General features: G+C 43.6%; 1 protein-coding gene across 2 annotated transcripts in view; it reads right to left on the reverse strand.

Moving 5' to 3' along the window:
- csmd2 (CUB and Sushi multiple domains 2) overlaps positions 1–19048 on the reverse strand; it is a 1532573-nt gene that overhangs the window by 488886 nt on the left and 1024639 nt on the right. For both annotated transcript variants that reach the window (XM_078423311.1, XM_078423310.1), the window contains one exon: positions 15982–16069. In XM_078423311.1, coding sequence (XP_078279437.1) covers positions 15982–16069 — 88 coding nt within the window. The remainder of the gene's footprint in view (positions 1–15981; positions 16070–19048) is intronic.

Consider the following 19048-nt stretch of genomic DNA (forward strand, 5'->3'; position numbering starts at 1 on the left):
GCCTTGAGAAAGAAATTGATTTTTTTTTCTTTAGCGCACAACACCAAACAAATACTACTCCGCTGTCTGTGTACAATGATGTAACTAGAAATCAGTACTGAGATGTAAACATTTTCATCATTACAATTGTTCCTTGCAATTTGAACACTGGAGAATACCACAGCCTCCCCTGTCTAAATAGAGATTCAAAACAACACCGAGAGCATACATTATCCAACAAGAGGAAAGTTTGAAGATTTTTTTGAGGAAAACACTGATGAGACATAAATAGAGCAAAGTGAAGAAGAACTACACATACAAATGCTCTGCTGACTTCAACTAGACTTGTTTTATGTTTCTATCTTTAAAATAAGGCAAAATAATAAAAAATGTTATAAATGTAAAAGCTGCATAGCATTGGTGCATGGGCATTACAGAGGAGAGTTGCTGCTCACAGCATTGGCCATCTAGTGCTGTCTGTGGAGAGCTTACATGTTCTCCCTGCGACCGCATGGATGTTCTTTTCCGCTCTCGTTTCCTTCCACATCCCAAAAGTGTGAGTAGTAGTAAATTGACTGTAGAGTACAGATGAATGATGGACTGTGATTGTTGGGGGAGATATTTGCTCGTTTAATTCCCATTGACTATTTGTGGGCCTATAGTATACTGCCAACAAGGTGATCTTTTTTTTTTTTCTTGGCTCCACTCATTTAAGGGCCTGTCCCACTTAGGCGATTTTAAGGCGATTGCCGGCGACTAGGCTGTCGCCAACAGTTCGCCGGGGTGTCACGGGCATGATCGTGAGGAGTCTTCAAAGAATGGTAGTGGATCTCGGCGCGTCGCTGGGAAATCAACCGGTATGAAATTTCTCGGCGACAGCTGGCTTGTGGCCAGGTATCGTTGCTTATTGCGGGCGCTGTCGCATGCTGTCCCCAGGTTTGCTAGGTTCTCTTAGATGCATTTAGAAGCACATAATATTAAATTAAGTAAAGTCATTTGAAGATACCATAAAATACTTGTGTTTAACCAATTTATTGACCATCAGGACATTTGGCAGGTACATTGGAGGCGACAGTTTGACGGTCAGGTAAGCGTGGGTATTTTCACGATGTTTATGGCCATCAGCGATTACATTTAAAGTAGGCTCCCAACCCAGATATGCAACCCAGAAACCAGATATGCACCTCGCGTACATTTTCTAAGAATGCCCACACTCCGCACAAAAATTCATTTAACCACTTTTAAAATTAAATTTCTTAATACTGCTATTAGTAAACTGGAAGTCAATCCAGTTTATGCCTTATTACCGTGAAGCTTGGTTTTCAAGTAACCCGGGCAAGATGTTATATTTCAAAACTCTCAAGTACTTACCAACTTGTCAGTGATTTCAGCGAAAATTAGGACGCCGGAGAAGCATTGATAAGCGTGGGAATTTCGCAATGTTTCCGAAGACGCTGTAATCTCGACCTGACTCGGCATTGTCGTGGTCATTGTCGGCGGGTAAAAGAAAATTTTGGCGATCTACTACGACTTTGACAGTCGCCGGCAGTCACCTAAAAAACCGCCTAAGTAGGACAGGCCCTTAAGCCTCACTGGTCCAACCATCAGTAATGTAATCTCAGGCTACTGCCATAATATTTTCCTTAATCAGGAAAGAAGCACCCCTCGTCTTTTACCCCTACTATCTCTCCTGTAGCATCTATACCCTGGAACATTAAGTTGCGAGTTACGCCCCGCTCTTAACCCGGTTTCTGTAATGGCTACAACATCCCAGTCGCATGTACCTATCCACGCCCTGAGTTAATCTGCCTTACCAGTCAGGCCTCTCGCATTAAAATAAGTGCAATTCAATCTAATAGTCCTTTCTCACTCCCTGCCATGCTCCTATCTATTCTGTCCACCGCCCGGTCATCACAATCCATACTGACTTCCAGCCTCTCACTTGCCTCAGTCCTGCAGAGGATCACGGCCCTCGGCCAATCTGGTTTAAACCCACCCGAGTAGCACAAGCAAACCTGCCTGCCAGGATATTGGTTCCCCTCCAGTTCAGGTGCAACCCATCCAATGACTTGGATGAAGGGATTAAAAGTACCATTAGCAAATTTGCAGATGATACAAAGCTGGGTGGTAGTGTGAACTGTGAGGAAGATTCTATGAGGTTCCAGGGTGACTTGGACAGGTTGCGTGAGTGGGCGGATGCATGGCAGATGCAGTTTAATGTGGATAAGTGTGAGGTTATCCACTTTCGAGGTAAGAATAGGAAGGCAGAATATTATCTGAATGTTGTCAAGTTAGGAACGAGATCTGGGTGTCCTAGTGCATCAGTCACAGCAGGCAGTGAAGAAAGCCAATGGAATGTTGGCCTTCATAACAAGAGGAGTTGAGTATAGGAGCAAAGAGGTCCTTCTGCAGTTGTACAGAGCCTTAGTGAGACCGCACCTGGAGTACCGTGTGCAGTTATGGTCTCCAAATTTGAGGAAGGATATTCTTGCTATTAAGGGCGTGCAGCGTAGGTTTACTAGGTTAATTCCCGGAGTGGCGGGACTATCATATGTTGAAAGATTGGAGCGACTAGGCCTGTATACACTGGAATTTAGAAGGATGAGAGGAGATCTTATCAAAACGTATAAGATTATTAAGGGGTTGGACACGTTAGAGGCAGGAAACATGTTCCCAATGTTGGGGGAGTCCAGAACAAGGGGCCACAGTTTAAGAATAAGGGGTAGGCCATTTAGAACTGAGATGAGGAAAAACCTTTTCAGTCAGAGAGTTGTGAATCTGTGGAATTCTCTGCCTCAGAAGGCAGTGGAGGCCAATTCTCTGAATGCATTCAAGAGAGAGCTGGATAGAGCTCTTAAGGATAGCAGAGTCAGGGGGTATGGGGAGAAGGCAGGAATGGGGTACTGATTGAGAATGATCAGCCATGATCACAATGAATGGCGGTGCTGGCTCGAAGGGCCGAAGGGCCGAATGGCCTCCTCCTGCACCTATTGTCTATTGTCTATTGTCTATCCCTCTTTTGCAAGTCACCTCTGATTCAGAACAGATCCCTATGGTCCAAAAGGAGACAAGAGTTTCACATGCACCTCTTCAAACCCCGTCTTATTATATTCGGTGCTCCCGATGCGCCCTCCTTTATAATAGCGAGACCAAGGAGAGACCAGGCGACTGTTTCGCCAAACACTTGTGCTCAGTCCACCAATGGTTTCTAACACTCCTGGATGCTAACCATTTTAACTCCCCTTCCCATTCCCACACCAATCTTTCACTCCTGGCCCCCCTCCATTGTGTGAGAGAAGCCACAAGCAAATGGGAGAAACAGCACCTAATATTCCGTTTGGGTAGCTTACAATCCATCTTATGTGCATTGAGTTCCCCAATTTTAAGTCACAGCCACTTCCCCCCTCTCTCATGCCCGAGCCCCAAACCCCTGGTGTGCATCTATTTCTCCAACAATCCTGCCCCTGCTTCACCACTATTCTTTTTCCCCTATATCCTTCCCTCTGGATTTACATTTCACTCCACTTCTTCTCTTATCATATCATATCATATCATATATATACAGCGCGGAAACAGGCCTTTTCGGCCCACCAAGTCCGCGCCGCCCAGCGATCCCCGCACATTAACACTATCCTACACCCACTAGGGACAATTTTTTACATTTACATTTACCCAGTCAATTAACCTACATACCTGTACGTCTTCTGACACCCTTTTGTCTCCTTTACATCTCTGGCCTCCGTCCACCTATTTGTCCAACGATCCCCCTGACTTATGTCCACCTATCACTTGCCAGGCTCAGTCCTGCCCCAACACTGTTTCCAGCTATCTCCTCCCACTACATTCAGACTGAAGAAGGTTCCCAATTCAAAACATCGCCTAACCATTCCCTCCGCAGATGCTGCTTGACATGTTGAATTACTCCGGCACTTTGTATTTTACTTTTACTCCGGCATCACTTTTCCTGCACTGATCACACAGGCCTTAAGTCAAAAGAAATAGTTAGCTTGGTATCGGTACCTTTATATTAAACACATAACTTGCTTGCGCGTATTTTTTGGCTTCATGCATTCTAATACACCTCACAAAAAAAAGTTTCAGGCAAAAAGAGCTGCCAATTAGCATTAGAAAGATATGACAAAAGGCCCAGATTATCTGCTTTTGCTGGCAAATCTGCTGGAGATAACTCACCATCCATGACTGAAAAGAGCCTGTGGGTGTGTTACATCGAACTGAACAGGTAGATGGAGCCCTGGTTCAAGATTTAATCTGAAAGACATCTCATAAAGTAAAATAGACACAAAAAGCTGGAGTAACTCAGCGGGACAGGCAGCATCTCTGGAGAGAAGGAATGGGTGACATTTCTGGTCGAGACCCTTCTTTTGAAGACCCAAAATATCACCCATTCCTTCTCTCCAGAGATGCTGCCTGTGCCGCTGAATTGCTCCATCCAGCTTTTTTTGGCTATTTTCGGTTTAAACCAGCATCTTAGACAACTGTTTTGCGGGAAGGGTGAATTATAGAAAAGGGACGGGGTTGCACCTCAACAGGCGGGGGACCAGCATTCAGGCAGGCAAGTTTACCACTGCTACAGGGGTGGTTTTAAACTAAATAGTGGGGGGGGGGTCTTTCAAATGGGATAGACAAGGATGGAGTTAAAGGGAAAGAGAGTGGAGGAAAAGTTAAGAAAGACCCCAGAATTAACGGGACAGAAAGCTCACGAAGGAATAGGAGAGAGTGGCCAAGTGTAATAGGAATCGACGTGAAAGGCGAGATGAGCAAAGGATTAAAAGTACTATATATAGTACTATATAAAGTACTATATATGAATGCGCAAAGAATAAGAAGTAAAGTGGATGAGTTTGAGGCTTAGTTAGAGATTGGTAGATATGACATTGTGGGGATTACAGAGACATGGCTGCAGGAGGATCAGGACTGGGAACTGAATATTCAGGGTAATACATCCCAAAGAAAGGACAGACAGGTGGGCCGAGGAGGTGGGGTAGCCCCATTGGTGAGGGATAAAATTCAGTCCCTTGCGACGGGTGACATAGGGCCTGATGATGCAGAGTCACTGTGGATAGAGTTGAGGAATTGTAAAGGTAAGAAGACACTAATGGGAGATCTACACCCCCCCCCAAACAGTAGCCCGGATATAGGGTGTAAGTTGCAGCAGGAGTTAATACTGGCATGTAACAAAGGTAATGCCACTGTGGTTATGGGGGATTTCAATATGCAGGTAGACTGGGAAAATCAGGTTGGTTCTGGACCCCAAGAAACGGAGTTTGTAGAGTGCCTCCGAGATAGATTCTTAGAGCAGCTTGTACTAGACCCTACCAGAGATAAGGCAATTCTGGATTTAGTGTTGTCCAATGAACCAGATTTAATATGGGAACTCAAGGTAAAGAAGGTAGTGACCATAATATGATTAGTTTAAAACTGAAATTTGAGAGGGAGAAGGTTAAACCAGGAATGACAGTATTGCAGTTGAACAAAGGGGACCCTGAAGGCATGTGAGAGGTGCTGGCCAAGGTTGAATGGAAAAGGATCCTAGCAAGAATGACGGTGGAACAGCAATGGCAGGAATTTCTGGGCATAATCCAGAAGATGCAGGATCATTTCATTCCAAAGAGGAAGAAAGATTCTAAGGGGAGTATGAGGCAACCATGGCTGACAAGGGTAGTTAGAGATGGAACAAAACTAAAAGAAAAGATGGATAACATAGCAAAGAGTAGCGGGAAGCCAGAGGATTGGGCAACCTTCAAAGGACAACAGAAGGTAGCAGAAAGAGCAATAGGAGCTGAAAAGACGAGGTACAATGCAAAGCTGGCCAAGAATATAAAGAAGGACAGTAAAAGCTTATTGAGGTATGATAAGACAAAAAGATTAGTGAAAACAAATGTGGGTATCTTGAAGGCAGAAATGGGTTAAATTATTATGGGGAACAAGGAAATGGTGGAAAAGTTGAACAGGTACTTCAGATCTGTCTTCACTAAAGAAGACACAAACAATCTCCCAGATGTACTAGAGGACAGAGGATCTAGGGAGACAGAAGAACTGAAAGAAATTTGCGTTAGGCAAGAAATTGTATTGGAAGACTGATGGGACTGAAGGCTGATAAATCCCTAGGGCTTGATGATCTGCATCCCAGGGTACTCAAGGAGGTAGCTCTAGAAATTGTGGATGCATTGGTGATCATTTTCCAATGTTCAGTAGATTCAGGATCAGTTCCTGTGGATTGGAGGGTAGCTAATGTTGTCCCACTTTTCAAGAAAGGAGCGAGAGAGAAAATTAGGAATTGTAGACCAGTTAGCCTGACATTGGTTGTGGGGAAGATGCTGGAGTCAATTATTAAAGAGGTAATAATGACGCATTTGGATAGCAGTAAAAGGATTGGTCCAGGTCATCATGGATTTAAGAAGGGGAAATCATGCTTGACTAATCTTCTGGAATTTTTTAAGGATGTGACAAGTAAAATGGATGAAGGAGAGCCAGTGGATGTGGTGCATCTAGACTTTCATAAAGCCTTTCATAAGGTCCCACAGGGGAGGTTGGTGAGTTAAATTAGAGCACATGATATTGGGGATAGGATATTGACATGGATAGAGAATTGGTTGGCAGACAGGAAGCAAAGTGTAGGAATAAACGGGTCCTTTTCAGAATGGCAGGCAGTGGAGAGTGGAGTGCCGCAAGGCTCGGTGCTGGGGCCGCAACTATTTACTATATATATTAATGATTTGGATGATGGAATTAGAAGTAACACTAGCAAGTTTGCAGATGACACAAAGCTGGGTGGCAGTGTAAACTGCGAAGACGATGTTAGGAGGTTACAGGGTGACTTGGACAGGATGAATGAGTGGGCAGATGCATGGCAGATGCATTATAATGTAGATAAATGTGAGGTTATCCACTTTGGCGGCAAAAAACAAGGAGACAGATTATTATGTCAATGGTGTCAGATTAGGTAAAGGGGAAGTGCAATGGGACCTTGGTGTCCTTGTACACCTGTCATTGAAAGTAAGCATGCAGGTACAGCAGGCAGTGAAGAAAGCGAATGGCATGTTGGCCTTCATAACGAGAGGATTTGAGTACACGAGCAAAGAAGTCCTTCTGCAGTTGTATAGGGCCCTGGTGAGACCACATCTGGAGTATTGTGTGCAGTTTTGGTCTCCTAATTTGAGGACGGACGTCTTTGCTAATGAGGCAATACAGCGTAGGTTCACGAGGTTAATCCCTGGGATGGAGGGACTGTCACATGAGGAGAGATTGTAAAGACTGGGCTTGTATTCACTGAAGTTTAGAAGGATGAGAGGGGATCTTATAGAGACGTATAAAATTATAGGCAGGCACAGGTTACTGATTGTGGATGATCAGCCATGATCACAATGAATGGCAGTGCTGACTCGAAGGGCCAGATGGTCTCCTCCTGCACCTATTTTCTATGTCTATGTCTATCTGTACCTCTCACATAACATACTTAGTTGTGTTTATGCAAAAGGATGTGGCATTGTACTGCATGGTAACCCCCAATGTCTTTCTGTTATTGTGCCACTTTTTGAACCAGGATAATTGATGGAACCGGGCAATGTTAATGCACTAATGCAGCATGCACTAATTTCACATTTTAACATTTACAGAAATCTTCATCTTGCGGTTTGAATGATCAAACGAAGCAGATGGTTTCATAACTGCTCAAGAATTCATGCAACTGTTTGGCAGGTCTTGTTTTTCTTGAAAGCAGTGCAAAATGTTCAATCCCTGCAGCAAAAACAGGTGAAAAATTATTTGCGAAAAGCACGGATAAATAATTGTTGCAGAGGAATGAACATTAATACTCCAGAACTAGAACTGGAACATGGACTTAACAATTTCCATCAATTCATGTTTTGTTTTGAACATTTCCACAGTGTATTTCATATGATTTCAGTGGAGTTAAATAGAAAATCCATCTGTTCAGCCGGAGTTAGAATATATTTCATGCAACAGGAAGTCTGCCAGATAAGCAATCAATCTTGCTTCTTTGCAGTCTTTGGATCATGATTGTATGCTGGATAGGATAAACCTATGCCTTGCATTCATGTGACACTCTGGGCTGCCCTAATATCTGTGAGATGAGCTCTTTCTAAAGTTTAGTTTAGTTTGGAGATACAGCGCGGAAACAGGCCCCTCGGCCCACCGACTCTTCGCTGATCGCCGATCCCCGTACACGAGCAATATCCTACACACTCTGGGGACAATTTACCATTATACCAAGCCAATTAACCTACAAACCTATATGCCTTCGGAGTGTGTGAGGAAACCAAAAATCCCGGAGAAAATCCACGCAGGTCACGCGAGAACGTAAAACTCTGTACAGACAGCACTTGAGGTCAGGATCGAACCTGCTCTTTAGCGCTTTAAGGCAGCAACTCAACCGCTGTGCCACCGTGCAACCCTGAAGCTTCACTGATTAACCCCAATCCTCTTGAGCTGGAATTATCCCCATTTAATTCCTGCTCGGGTGATTTCAAGTGGACAACAACTGGCATATTAATATATAATATAAGAAAATAACTGCAGATGCTGGTACAAATCGATTTATTCACAAAATGCTGGAGTAACTCAGCAGGTCAGGCAGCATCTCGGGAGAGAAGGAATGGGTAACGTTTCGGGTCGAGACCCTTCTTCAGACTGATGTCAGGGGGGTGGGACAAAGGAAGGATATAGGTGGAGACAGGAAGATAGAGGGAGATCTGGGAAGGGGGAGGGGAAGGGAGGGACAGAGGGACTATCTAAAGTTGGAGAAGTCGACGTTCATACCACTGGGCTGCAAACTGCCCAGGCGAAATATGAGGTGCTGTTCCTCCAATTTCCAGTGGGCCTCACTATGGCACTGGAGGAGGCCCATGACAGAAAGGTCAGACTGGGAGTGGGAGGGGGAGTTGAAGTGCTCGGCCACCGGGAGATCAGTTTTGTTAATGCGGACCGAGCGCAGGTGTTCAGCGAAGCGATCGCCGAGCCTGCGCTTGGTTTCGCCGATGTAAATGAGTTGACATCTAGAGCAGCGGATGCAATAGATGAGGTTGGAGGAGGTGCAGGTGAACCTTTGTCTCACCTGGAAAGACTGTTTGGGTCCTTGGATGGAGTTGAGGGGGGAGGTAAAGGGACAGGTGTTGCATCTCGTGCGGTTGCAGGGGAAAGTGCCCGGGGTTGGGGTGGTTTGGGTTGGAAGGGACGAGTGGACCAGGGAGTTACGGAGGGAACAGTCTCTGCGGAATGCAGAGAGGGGAGGGGATGGGAAGATATGGCCAGTGGTGGGGTCCCGTTGTAGGTGACGGAAATGTTGGTGGATGATATGTTGGATCCGCTGGCTGGTGGGGTGGAAGGTGAGAACGAGGGGGATTCTGTCCTTGTTGTGAGTGGGGGGAGGGGGAGCAAGAGCGGAGCTGCGGGATGTAGAAGAGGCCCTAGTGAGAGCCTCATCTATAATGGAGGAGGGGAAACCCCGTTTCATGAAGAACGAGGACATCTCGGAAGCCCTAGTGTGAAACACCTCATCCCGGGCGCAGATGCGGCGTAGACGGAGGAATTGGGAGTAGGGGATAGACTTTTTGCAGGGGACTGGGTGGGAAGAAGTGTAGTCCAGATAGCTGTGCGAGTCAGTGGGTTTATAGTAAATGTCCGTCACTAGTCTGTCTCCTGTGATGGAGATGGTGAGGTCCAGAAACGGGAGGGAGATGTCAGAGATAGTCCAGGTATATTTAAGGGCAGGATGGAAATTGGAGGTGAAGTGTATGAAGTCAGTGAGTTCTGCATGGGTGCAAGAGGTAGCACCAATGCAGTCATCGATGTAGCGGAGGTAAAGTTCGGGGATGGGGCCAGTGTACGTCTGGAACAGGGATTGTTCGACGTACCCGACAAAGAGGCAGGCATAGCTAGGGCCCATGCGAGAACCCATAGCTACGCCTCTGGTTTGGAGGAAGTGGGAGGAGTCAAAGGAGAAGTTGTTGAGGGTAAGAACCAGCTCTGCTAGGCGGAGGAGGGTGTTGGTCGATGGGGATTGGCTGGTTCTACGGTCGAGGAAGAAACGGAGGGCTTCTAGACCATCCTTGTGGGGAATGGAAGTGTAGAGTGACTGGACATCCATGGTGAAGATGAGGGAGTGGGGCATATTAAAACTGAATGAGGCAGAGAAATATGGCCTAAGATTGAACATTGCTTCATATTTGATGAACAATTGATGAGAACTAGAGTGACTCTGCTATTGAAAAAATAAACCAATGAACTGCACACTTGAATCATACACAAAGTGCTGGAAACATTCAGCAGGTAAGGCTGCATCCGTGGACAGCAACGCGGAGGTCTGACGAAATAGTAACTCTTATTCTCTCTTCACAGATGCTGCCCGATCTGATGATCTTTGACATGATACATTAACTCAAAATTCTGGAGTAACTCAGCGGGACAGGCAGCATCTCTGGATAGAAGGAATGAGTGACGTTTCGGGTCGATAACCTTCTGCAGACATGTAGGTCTTTGGAATGCGTGAGGAAGCCGGAGCATCCGGAGGAAACCCACGTGTTCATGGGGAGAACATATAACCTCCATACAGGCAGCACCCGAGGTCATGATCAAACCCGGGTCTCCGGCACTGTAAAGCAGCAACTCTACCACTGCACCTCTCTAGGGAGAAAAGGAGTGTGACACGACATGCAGAACCTGGGAAGCGAGAGCTTAAAAGTGCTCTTGATTTTTCAAAGGGACCTCCTTTGAATAAAGTTGATGCAGTCTTTGCTTGGATAAGTGACAATGGGTGGAGTTAATAGAGTTCACATTCAGGAATGCGATGACAGTAGTCCAATAGGTTTAGGTCAGCATCATGATTGGGACTTACATAGAACAGTACGGCACAAAAACAGGCTCCTCAGCCCACGTTGTCTGTGGTGAACATGATGCAAAGACCATCACATTTCTCCCTGTACATAATCCATATCCGTCTATTCCCTGCGTATCCATATGCCAAAACATAAATCTGCTGAATGCCACTACCATATCTGCCACAACCACTAACTCTAACAGTGCGTTCCAGGCACTCACTATCCTCTGTGACAAAAGAAAGACCCGCATATCTCCTTAAACTTTGCCCCACTCACCTTAAACTTGTGCCCTCCAGTAGGCCATCCCTGTGTGCCAGAGTGAAAGTCTCCCTGACCAGTAATGAAAACTCTGCCACCTCTTTTGCTTCCCTCTTGACCATGTCTGAAACATCGAAAGCCTGGAACATTGAGCTGCCATTTTTGTCCCTCTAGCAACTATGTTCCTGCAATGGCCGCAACTTCATATTCCCAAGCACAGGTCCAGGCTCCAAATTCATCTTCTTTCTCCACAACTTGTTGTCAAGAAAGCTCAGGACTGGCATACAAAGCCTGGAGGAGCAAACTGAGCTCTGAAATCAACATAGAGACATGCAATATGGAAACACCACCTTCAGCCTATCTTGTCCATGCCACCAAGATGCCCCATCTAAGCTAGTCCCATTTGCCCACATTTATCCCATATCCTCCTAACCCTTTTCTATCCATGTACCTGTACATCAAATGAAAGTTATAAACTTGCTTTTTGTATCTCATCGGGTGGAGGCTTTGACCTGTAGGAGGTTTTGTCTGACGTAAGAGCTGATAATGGTCATGACCAACACAAAGCCACCAAAGTGTCAAGCTTCACTTTGATTACAAACATATTATCAAACCAAGTCAACATATTGGGAACAGGACCCTGGCACCTTCATGCATTCTCCTGCCCCCAGCTTAAAATAAATTAAGATACTTGAATATCAAAAGTACATTTTAACCCCCTACTTTATGCCTTTGATGGCTTAGGACCCACTCAGGACCTTCCCATCTTAAATTACATGTGAAGACTTTACATTTAAGTGAGGCACCAATGTCCAGAAACCATAGCGATAAAATGAACAAGAAGATTATGGAGGTAAAGCACATCCTGACATGATGGGAAAAGATATCTTTGAAGAGGGGACAAGCTATTATAGACACCCTGAGTGGCACCAGAAATAACTAACTACATCTAAAAGAACATTTATCTATGACTAAAAGTGTACTTTCTGTTCCAACAAATTGCCATGACTGTTCTTGAAAATACATTTGTCCATAGATATATATTTTCATTCGAGAAAAGGTTATTAACTCTCCAGCATTAACCATTGCAGATGTCACCTCAGCAGCTCTCTGGACCAGTCCACTCTGGTGTACAGATGATCCTGTGCTATGTTTCTGAAATCCCCGTATTTCCCAATAATCAGGTGACAATAGACAATAGACAATAGGTGCAGGAGGAGGCCATTTGGCCCTTCGAGTCAGCACCGCCATTCAATGGGATCATGGCTGATCATTCTCAATCAGTACCCCGTTCCTGCCTTCTCCCCATACCCCCTGACTCCGCTATCCTTAAGAGCTCTATCTAGCTCTCTCTTGAATGCATTCAGAGAATTGGCCTCCACTGCCTTCTGAGGCAGAGAATTCCACAGATACACAACTCTCTGACTGAAAAAGTTTTTCCTCATCTCAGTTCTAAATGGCCTTATTCTTAAACTGTGGCCCCTTGTTCTGGACTCCCCCAACATTGGGAACATGTTTCCTGCCTCTAACGTGTCCAACCCCTTAATAATCTTATACGTTTCGATAAGATCTCCTCTCATCCTTCTAAATTCCAGTGTATACAAGCCTAGTCGCTCCAGTCTTTCAACATATGACAGTCCCGCCATTCCGGGAATTAACCTAGGTGAATACTGATGTTAATCTGTACTTTCAACCAGAGTTCTCCCTCAAGATATCTTGCGTTTCTTGTTATAAGACAATCACACACCAGGAAGTCGACAAGATCAACTCTCCATTAAATTACTGGTGAACTTGCAATCTACTGATGTCTCCTTTAATTGGCACTGGCCTCTTCTGTTGCTAAGCATTGGGTTTGCAGTAAATAAATATAGAAAATACTGGAAACCCTCAGCAAATGAGGGTAGCTTCTGTGGGTACTTTCATGGTTGTGTTGTTGGTACATATGACCATTAAACACTCAGTCTGAAGAAGGGTCTCGACCTGACTCATCACCCATTCCTTCTCCCCAGCGATGCTGCCTGTCCCGCTGAGTTACTCCAGCATTTTGTGTCTATCTGTGACTGTTAAACACTTTGGACTCTTGAGCGAGAAACATATTTCAGGTCAGATGAAGGGTCACAGACCCTAAACATTAACTGTTCTTTTTCTATGATGTTCCCTGACTTGCTGAGTATTTCCACTATTTTCTAAACAGGTTTCAGTGCCTGTAGTTTTTTTTAAAAAATGTCATCTACTTTTGTAATTTCTTATTGTAAGTAAATCAGTTCTGTCTGCAATAAATAGTGGACAGAGATCTGACCGAAGAATTTTACAGGTAGTTAGAAGAATGACATTTTGGCATTGCCCAGACCATCAAAGTGACTGACCTCCCCACTGTTGAAAGGATCTTTATGAGGTGCTGCCTCAAAAAGGCAGCCTATAATATTAAAGACACACACCACCCTGCCCACACTCTCATTTTGCTGCTGCCATCGGCAAGAAAGTTCGTCAACCTGAAAGCCTTAGGTTCTAGAGCAGCTTATTCCCAGCAACTGTCAGGCTTTTTCGATTTGTACCAGCATCTGCAATTATTTTCTTATACTATCTTAGGCTTTTGAACACTGCTCAACACTAGTCACTACCTCAGCAACCATGATGTTCTATGGATTGTGACTTTAGTTGCACTGCAAGCTTCAGTTTTGCATTGTTATGGTCATCCTCTATTAATTTATTGTATTATTGAATATTATATACTTATTTGTGTGTGATTGCATTAACGGGACTGAGTGTTAAGCCACAGCAAGTATGAATGTTTTTGTTTCATTGCAAGTACATGTGATAATTAAACATACTTGACTCTTCTGGTTATAGTCAGAGTGAAGGTGAAACATAATTATTCACCGAGCCAATATTTTCACAATCTGTCATCCTCTTTCTTTTGCCTTCACGTGCCAACATACAGTTTGAAACAAATAAATGCTCTTTTCCAAAAAGAGGTTGAACATTATATAATTTCACAAGTTAACTTTGTTTATTTTTAATTCCCGGTATTGACATCCAAGTTTTGTTCCATAGTTTTCAACACTTATTCATGTTATGCTGGAATACTGTGATGCAGCTGAATGCAACAAAACTCGTAAAAAGTATGAAAAATAGAAGCTACAAATGAACTTCAGCCATTTCCCAAATATGAGTCTTTCAATTTAGAATGGAGATGAGAAAAAACTTTTTCACTCAGAGCGTTTTACATCTGTGGAATTCTCTGCCTCAGAAGGCAGTGGAGGCCAATTCTCTGGATGCTTTCAAGAGAGAGTTAGATAGAGCTCTTAATGACAGTGGAGTCAGGAGGTATGGGAGGTCAGCGCAGGAACGGGGTACTGATTGTGGATGATCAGCCATGATCACATTGAATGGCAGTGCTGGCTCGAAGGGCCGAATGGCCTACTCCTATTGTCTATTGTCTACTCATCTAAAATTCTCAAACTTTTGACAATGGCTGGACCATCAGGGGCTTTGAACCTCACTCTCATGTTTTGTGTGCCTGCACTGGAGGTTTAAAAGATAATTCTGTCCTCCAGTGAAAATGTTAAAGAAAATGTTAGGTCTTCCTATTATATGCGGGTATTGCTTCTTCAATTGTCTCTGCATCACACTACATTTATTTTGTCAGTAGGCAGCTGATACACTATAGCTGGCCATGAGTGCAGAAAAGAGGGGAGATCATCCATATCCTGATTTTTCCTCAACCTCAAAAAATATTCCGATTACCAATGGTAACAAAACAATATTGGAACAATACTTATATTTACACCATCGTGCAATTGCACAGAAATTTGACCCTCGAGAAATTCCTTATTTTCCATTAAATTTGATCCTTGATGCAGTTAGTCTATCAATTTTGTATGCTTATGCAAAAAGATTACTCGTATGTTTTTGCCTGAAAGAAATTCCCTCCTCTGCAGTCCTGGAAGGAATTGAATCCAGTGTGCTTTGCGATGTTGTCAGGTGTTTCCATGTCCTATCATTTCTAGTCCAATGAATCATACTACGAGTGAGATATTCTGCAGCGTCTCAAACCCTCAGCAATTTAAATCCAAGTTGTTGTGGAAGTAGCTTGGGGTATTTTTCTCATGCACTGAACCTACAACGTTTTGGCCTGTAAAGCCTGCAGCATCATGAGGGACTCCTCTCACCCCTTCCAAGGTCTATTTGACCCGCTGTCTTCCGGAAGAAGGCTGAGGAGCATTAGCTGCAGAACTACCAGGTTCAGGAACAGCTTTCTCCCTCAGGCTGTTCTTCTACTGAACTGCCCCACCTGACTCAGGGGTGGGGAGGGGGTGGGGGGTTAGCACCTCACCTAGCACTCTACACTTTATAATCTCATTTAATATGCAATCAATAAGTTACATGCTCTCATTGATGGTTTTAAATTCACAGTTTACATGCTTTAAACTCCAGGATAAATGCTTTACCTTTCACCGTTTACATGCTTTAATCCCCTGTCTATATGTATTGTATTGTATTGCACTGTCTAATTGTATTGTACTGTATCGTATTGTACTGCACTGTCATTCCCTGTCTATATGTTTTGCATCTGTATTGCACTATGGCCCCCGGAGGCACTCTGTTTCGTCCCATTCGTTGCATGATCTGTAAGGAGTGGAATGACAAATAAACTATCTATCTAAGATTATGGTTTGTGTACCTTAAATAAAGTGGACAGGATTTGTATTAGTAACTCAGCGGGACAGGCAGCATCCCTGGAGAGAAGGAACGGGTGACATTTCAGGTCGAGACCCTTCCTCAGACTTGTATTAGCATTGTACAGGTTCAAGTGGGATGATAGAAATCAAATCTATCAAATGACAAATGCACAAAACCTGTTCACCAAAATCTTGGGGAATCTTACCTGAAATCCAGACCTATTCTTTTCCCCCATCCAGGTATTCCTGGGTCAGGGCACATATTATATCCTTGCACCATGCCTGCTTGAGTTACTAAGAAGAAAGGAGACAGTATTGAATGTAAATTACACAAGTATCAATTTTTGCCAGTCATTTTACACTGCCTCTGAATATGACTTAATTATGAACAGGATATTTCAACATTGCTTGAAAGCTGTAAAATAATAACCAGTTGTGTTGAATCCAATAGATAAGTCAAATAGTTGCTCATTTGTTATTCAATCATTATGTATTTTGTTTTTACATTTTCATAGTTATCTCTTTAGACTGCGCTGTTCCTACCAACATTAAAATTGCAGTTAATAAATTGAATACTTACCACATTCTTATATATGTAATTTATGCAAGAAATAGGAGCAACTTTGCAACTCATTAACCACAATGTTAATGCTGCATTTTTCCCATGCAAATGCAAAACAGCTTTTCCAGAGGCTCACGGGTTAGCTGGACATGCAACTGATTTAAAGGCATTTAATTTTCTGTCGGTATAATATCCATTGTGCTCTATTTTGACAGAGCCATTAATCCATGTTATGAGAAAAAGCTGCTTGCAATGTTAAAATAGACCACAATTCACCAGCAGTCCAAAGATCTTAGAAAGTACTGTAATGTCACAGAGTGAGGCGTGTCATGGAGAAGTTTAATCACGACATTTTCTGATTAAACGATCAAATAATTTTTCTTATTTGAGAAAAACACTGCAGTATAATGGGTAATTAGAAAAATCAGTCCCAATATCTTTTAGCTCCCTGCTAACGCAGATCGGGTCAGCATTGTGCTTGTTATGTCATTTACACACTGTTCATGTTAATCAGGGTATCATTTGTTGGACAAGATTATCATCAGTCACTCTGTGATAATAGCGGCATTGATAATTATTAATATTTGACTGAAAACAAAAGGACAAAGGCAATCCTGTTTTCTAACGTTTAATATTTGCTTACGGACTAAATGGAGGTATACAGCAATGAAAGTATCTGCCAAATATACTGTACCTACCAACTAGATCATTCAGTTAACGGTGTCCCTAGGGGATATGTTAGCGAAGGACTCTTCTCTGCCACACATTGTTAATAACCTGGATTTGAGTACAGGGGGACTTCATTCTTATGCCTTCAAATAACACAAACCTAATCGCACCCACCAAGCAAACTGCGCTGTCCTCCGTCCCCCTGGTGGAGGGGTAGACCTCACGGCCCTCGACAACAGCACATTGCACTGGCTACAGCACCTGGAGGGTGTTACATAACATCTGCTGCCTCAAACGCAAGAAGAAGACGCAAACCTTGGACATGAAACACACCTGGAGCAGGATCGTGATACATTTTGGGAGCAGAGGCATCACAGGTGTCTTTTTATGCAAAGAAAGGTGAAGCTATGTTTTGGTACAGAGAATTCTGAAAGGAAATGTAACCAATTGATGCACTTTTTACAAAGGTGCAGGTCCAGAGAAAGTCAGTTACAGGCTTTACTCACAAACTTATAGAACAGGGGAACTGGTGAGAAGGGCAGAATGGCCTGCTCCCACTCCTATTTCATATACTATTGCAACATTGTATTTGTAGTGCGTCAGAGGTCGTTAAGAGTAGACTGCCACAATAAAGAGACTTGTACCTTGATCCTCTTAATGGAGTAAATTTACATAATACTCCATAATGCAGAATAGAAATAACCAAAATCCACCATAGAAAGAAATGTGTTATAAAAGGATTTTGACAACAATCCGTCAGTGTTTTAACTTGAGGTTCCTTCTTCAAAGGTAAATCCATTGGATCAAAAGATTATGTCTCAAAATAGGCTTGAGATAAGCTGGCTAAGTGATTCATTTTAAAGACAGGTAAAGTGTGAATTAACTATTTCCAAAATACCCTGCAAAGTGCTTAGTAAAGGTGACTGTGATTTAAAGCAATTAGTATGCATAATCATGAGAGGAATGGATCGGGTAGACGCACAATGTCTTTTGCCCAGAGTAGGGGTGTCGAGGACCAGAGGACATAGGTTCAAAGTGAAGGGGAAAAGACTTAATAGGAAACCAAGGGGTAACTTTTTCACACAAAGGGTGGTGGGTGTATGGAACAAGCTGCCAGAGGAGGTAGTTGAGGCTGGGACTACCCCATCGTTTAAGAAACAGTTAAACAGGTACATGGATAGGACAGGTTTGGAGGGATATGGACCAAGGTCAGGCAAGTGGGACTAGCGCAGCTGGGACACTGTTGGCCGATGTGGGTCCCTGGGCCGAAAGGCCTGATTCCACACTGTATCACTCTATGACTCTATGAAAAGGTAATGAGAAAAAATTCAGCAGTGATGGCCACTACTTTTATCTCATCTGAATGAAACAGAAGTGATGTGATCTTAATTCCTGTGTGTACTGCAGCTGATTTCTCCTTAGCAGCAATGTTATCAGGTCAACAACACATGGTATAATGTACAATGACCCATGATGTTCTGACATTCAGTACATACACAGTCCTATTCAGTAAGGTTTACGTGGATTGTAATCTTTGTAATGACTGCCCTTGTGAATGATTATATGGGACAGGAAGTACTCGTCTCGTAAAATGGTGCCCTGTCATCTTTCACATCTCCCTCACAAGGTAATTGAGGCTTTGCCTCAGCCCCGCACAAGAAAGATGACCACAGAGCTTTTCTAAGTGGTGGTTAAATGTGCACAACAGGACTAATGACAGTACCGGTTATGCCCCGACCCAGGAAACTTCACTTGCACTGAAATCCAAAGCCTTTGGTGCAACTGTCTGGGTGGTGCACATTTTTAGAACCAAAAATGTAATAACTTTCAAGATGGGAGTAGAAGCTTGGAAAACATCTTTAAGGATAAGACTCATGGATACAGATCATGTGTGGGCAAATGGGATTAATTTGAACACCTTCTATGACTCCCTCTCCCCTGACTCTCAGTCTGAAGAAGGGATTCGACCCAAAAAGTCACCAATTCCTTCCATCCAGAGATGCTGCCTGTCTAGCTGAGTTACTCCAGCATTTTGTGTCTCT

The sequence above is a fragment of the Rhinoraja longicauda genome, chromosome 27 (assembly GCF_053455715.1).
Source record: "Rhinoraja longicauda isolate Sanriku21f chromosome 27, sRhiLon1.1, whole genome shotgun sequence".
NCBI classification, from domain to species: Eukaryota; Metazoa; Chordata; class Chondrichthyes; order Rajiformes; family Arhynchobatidae; genus Rhinoraja; species Rhinoraja longicauda.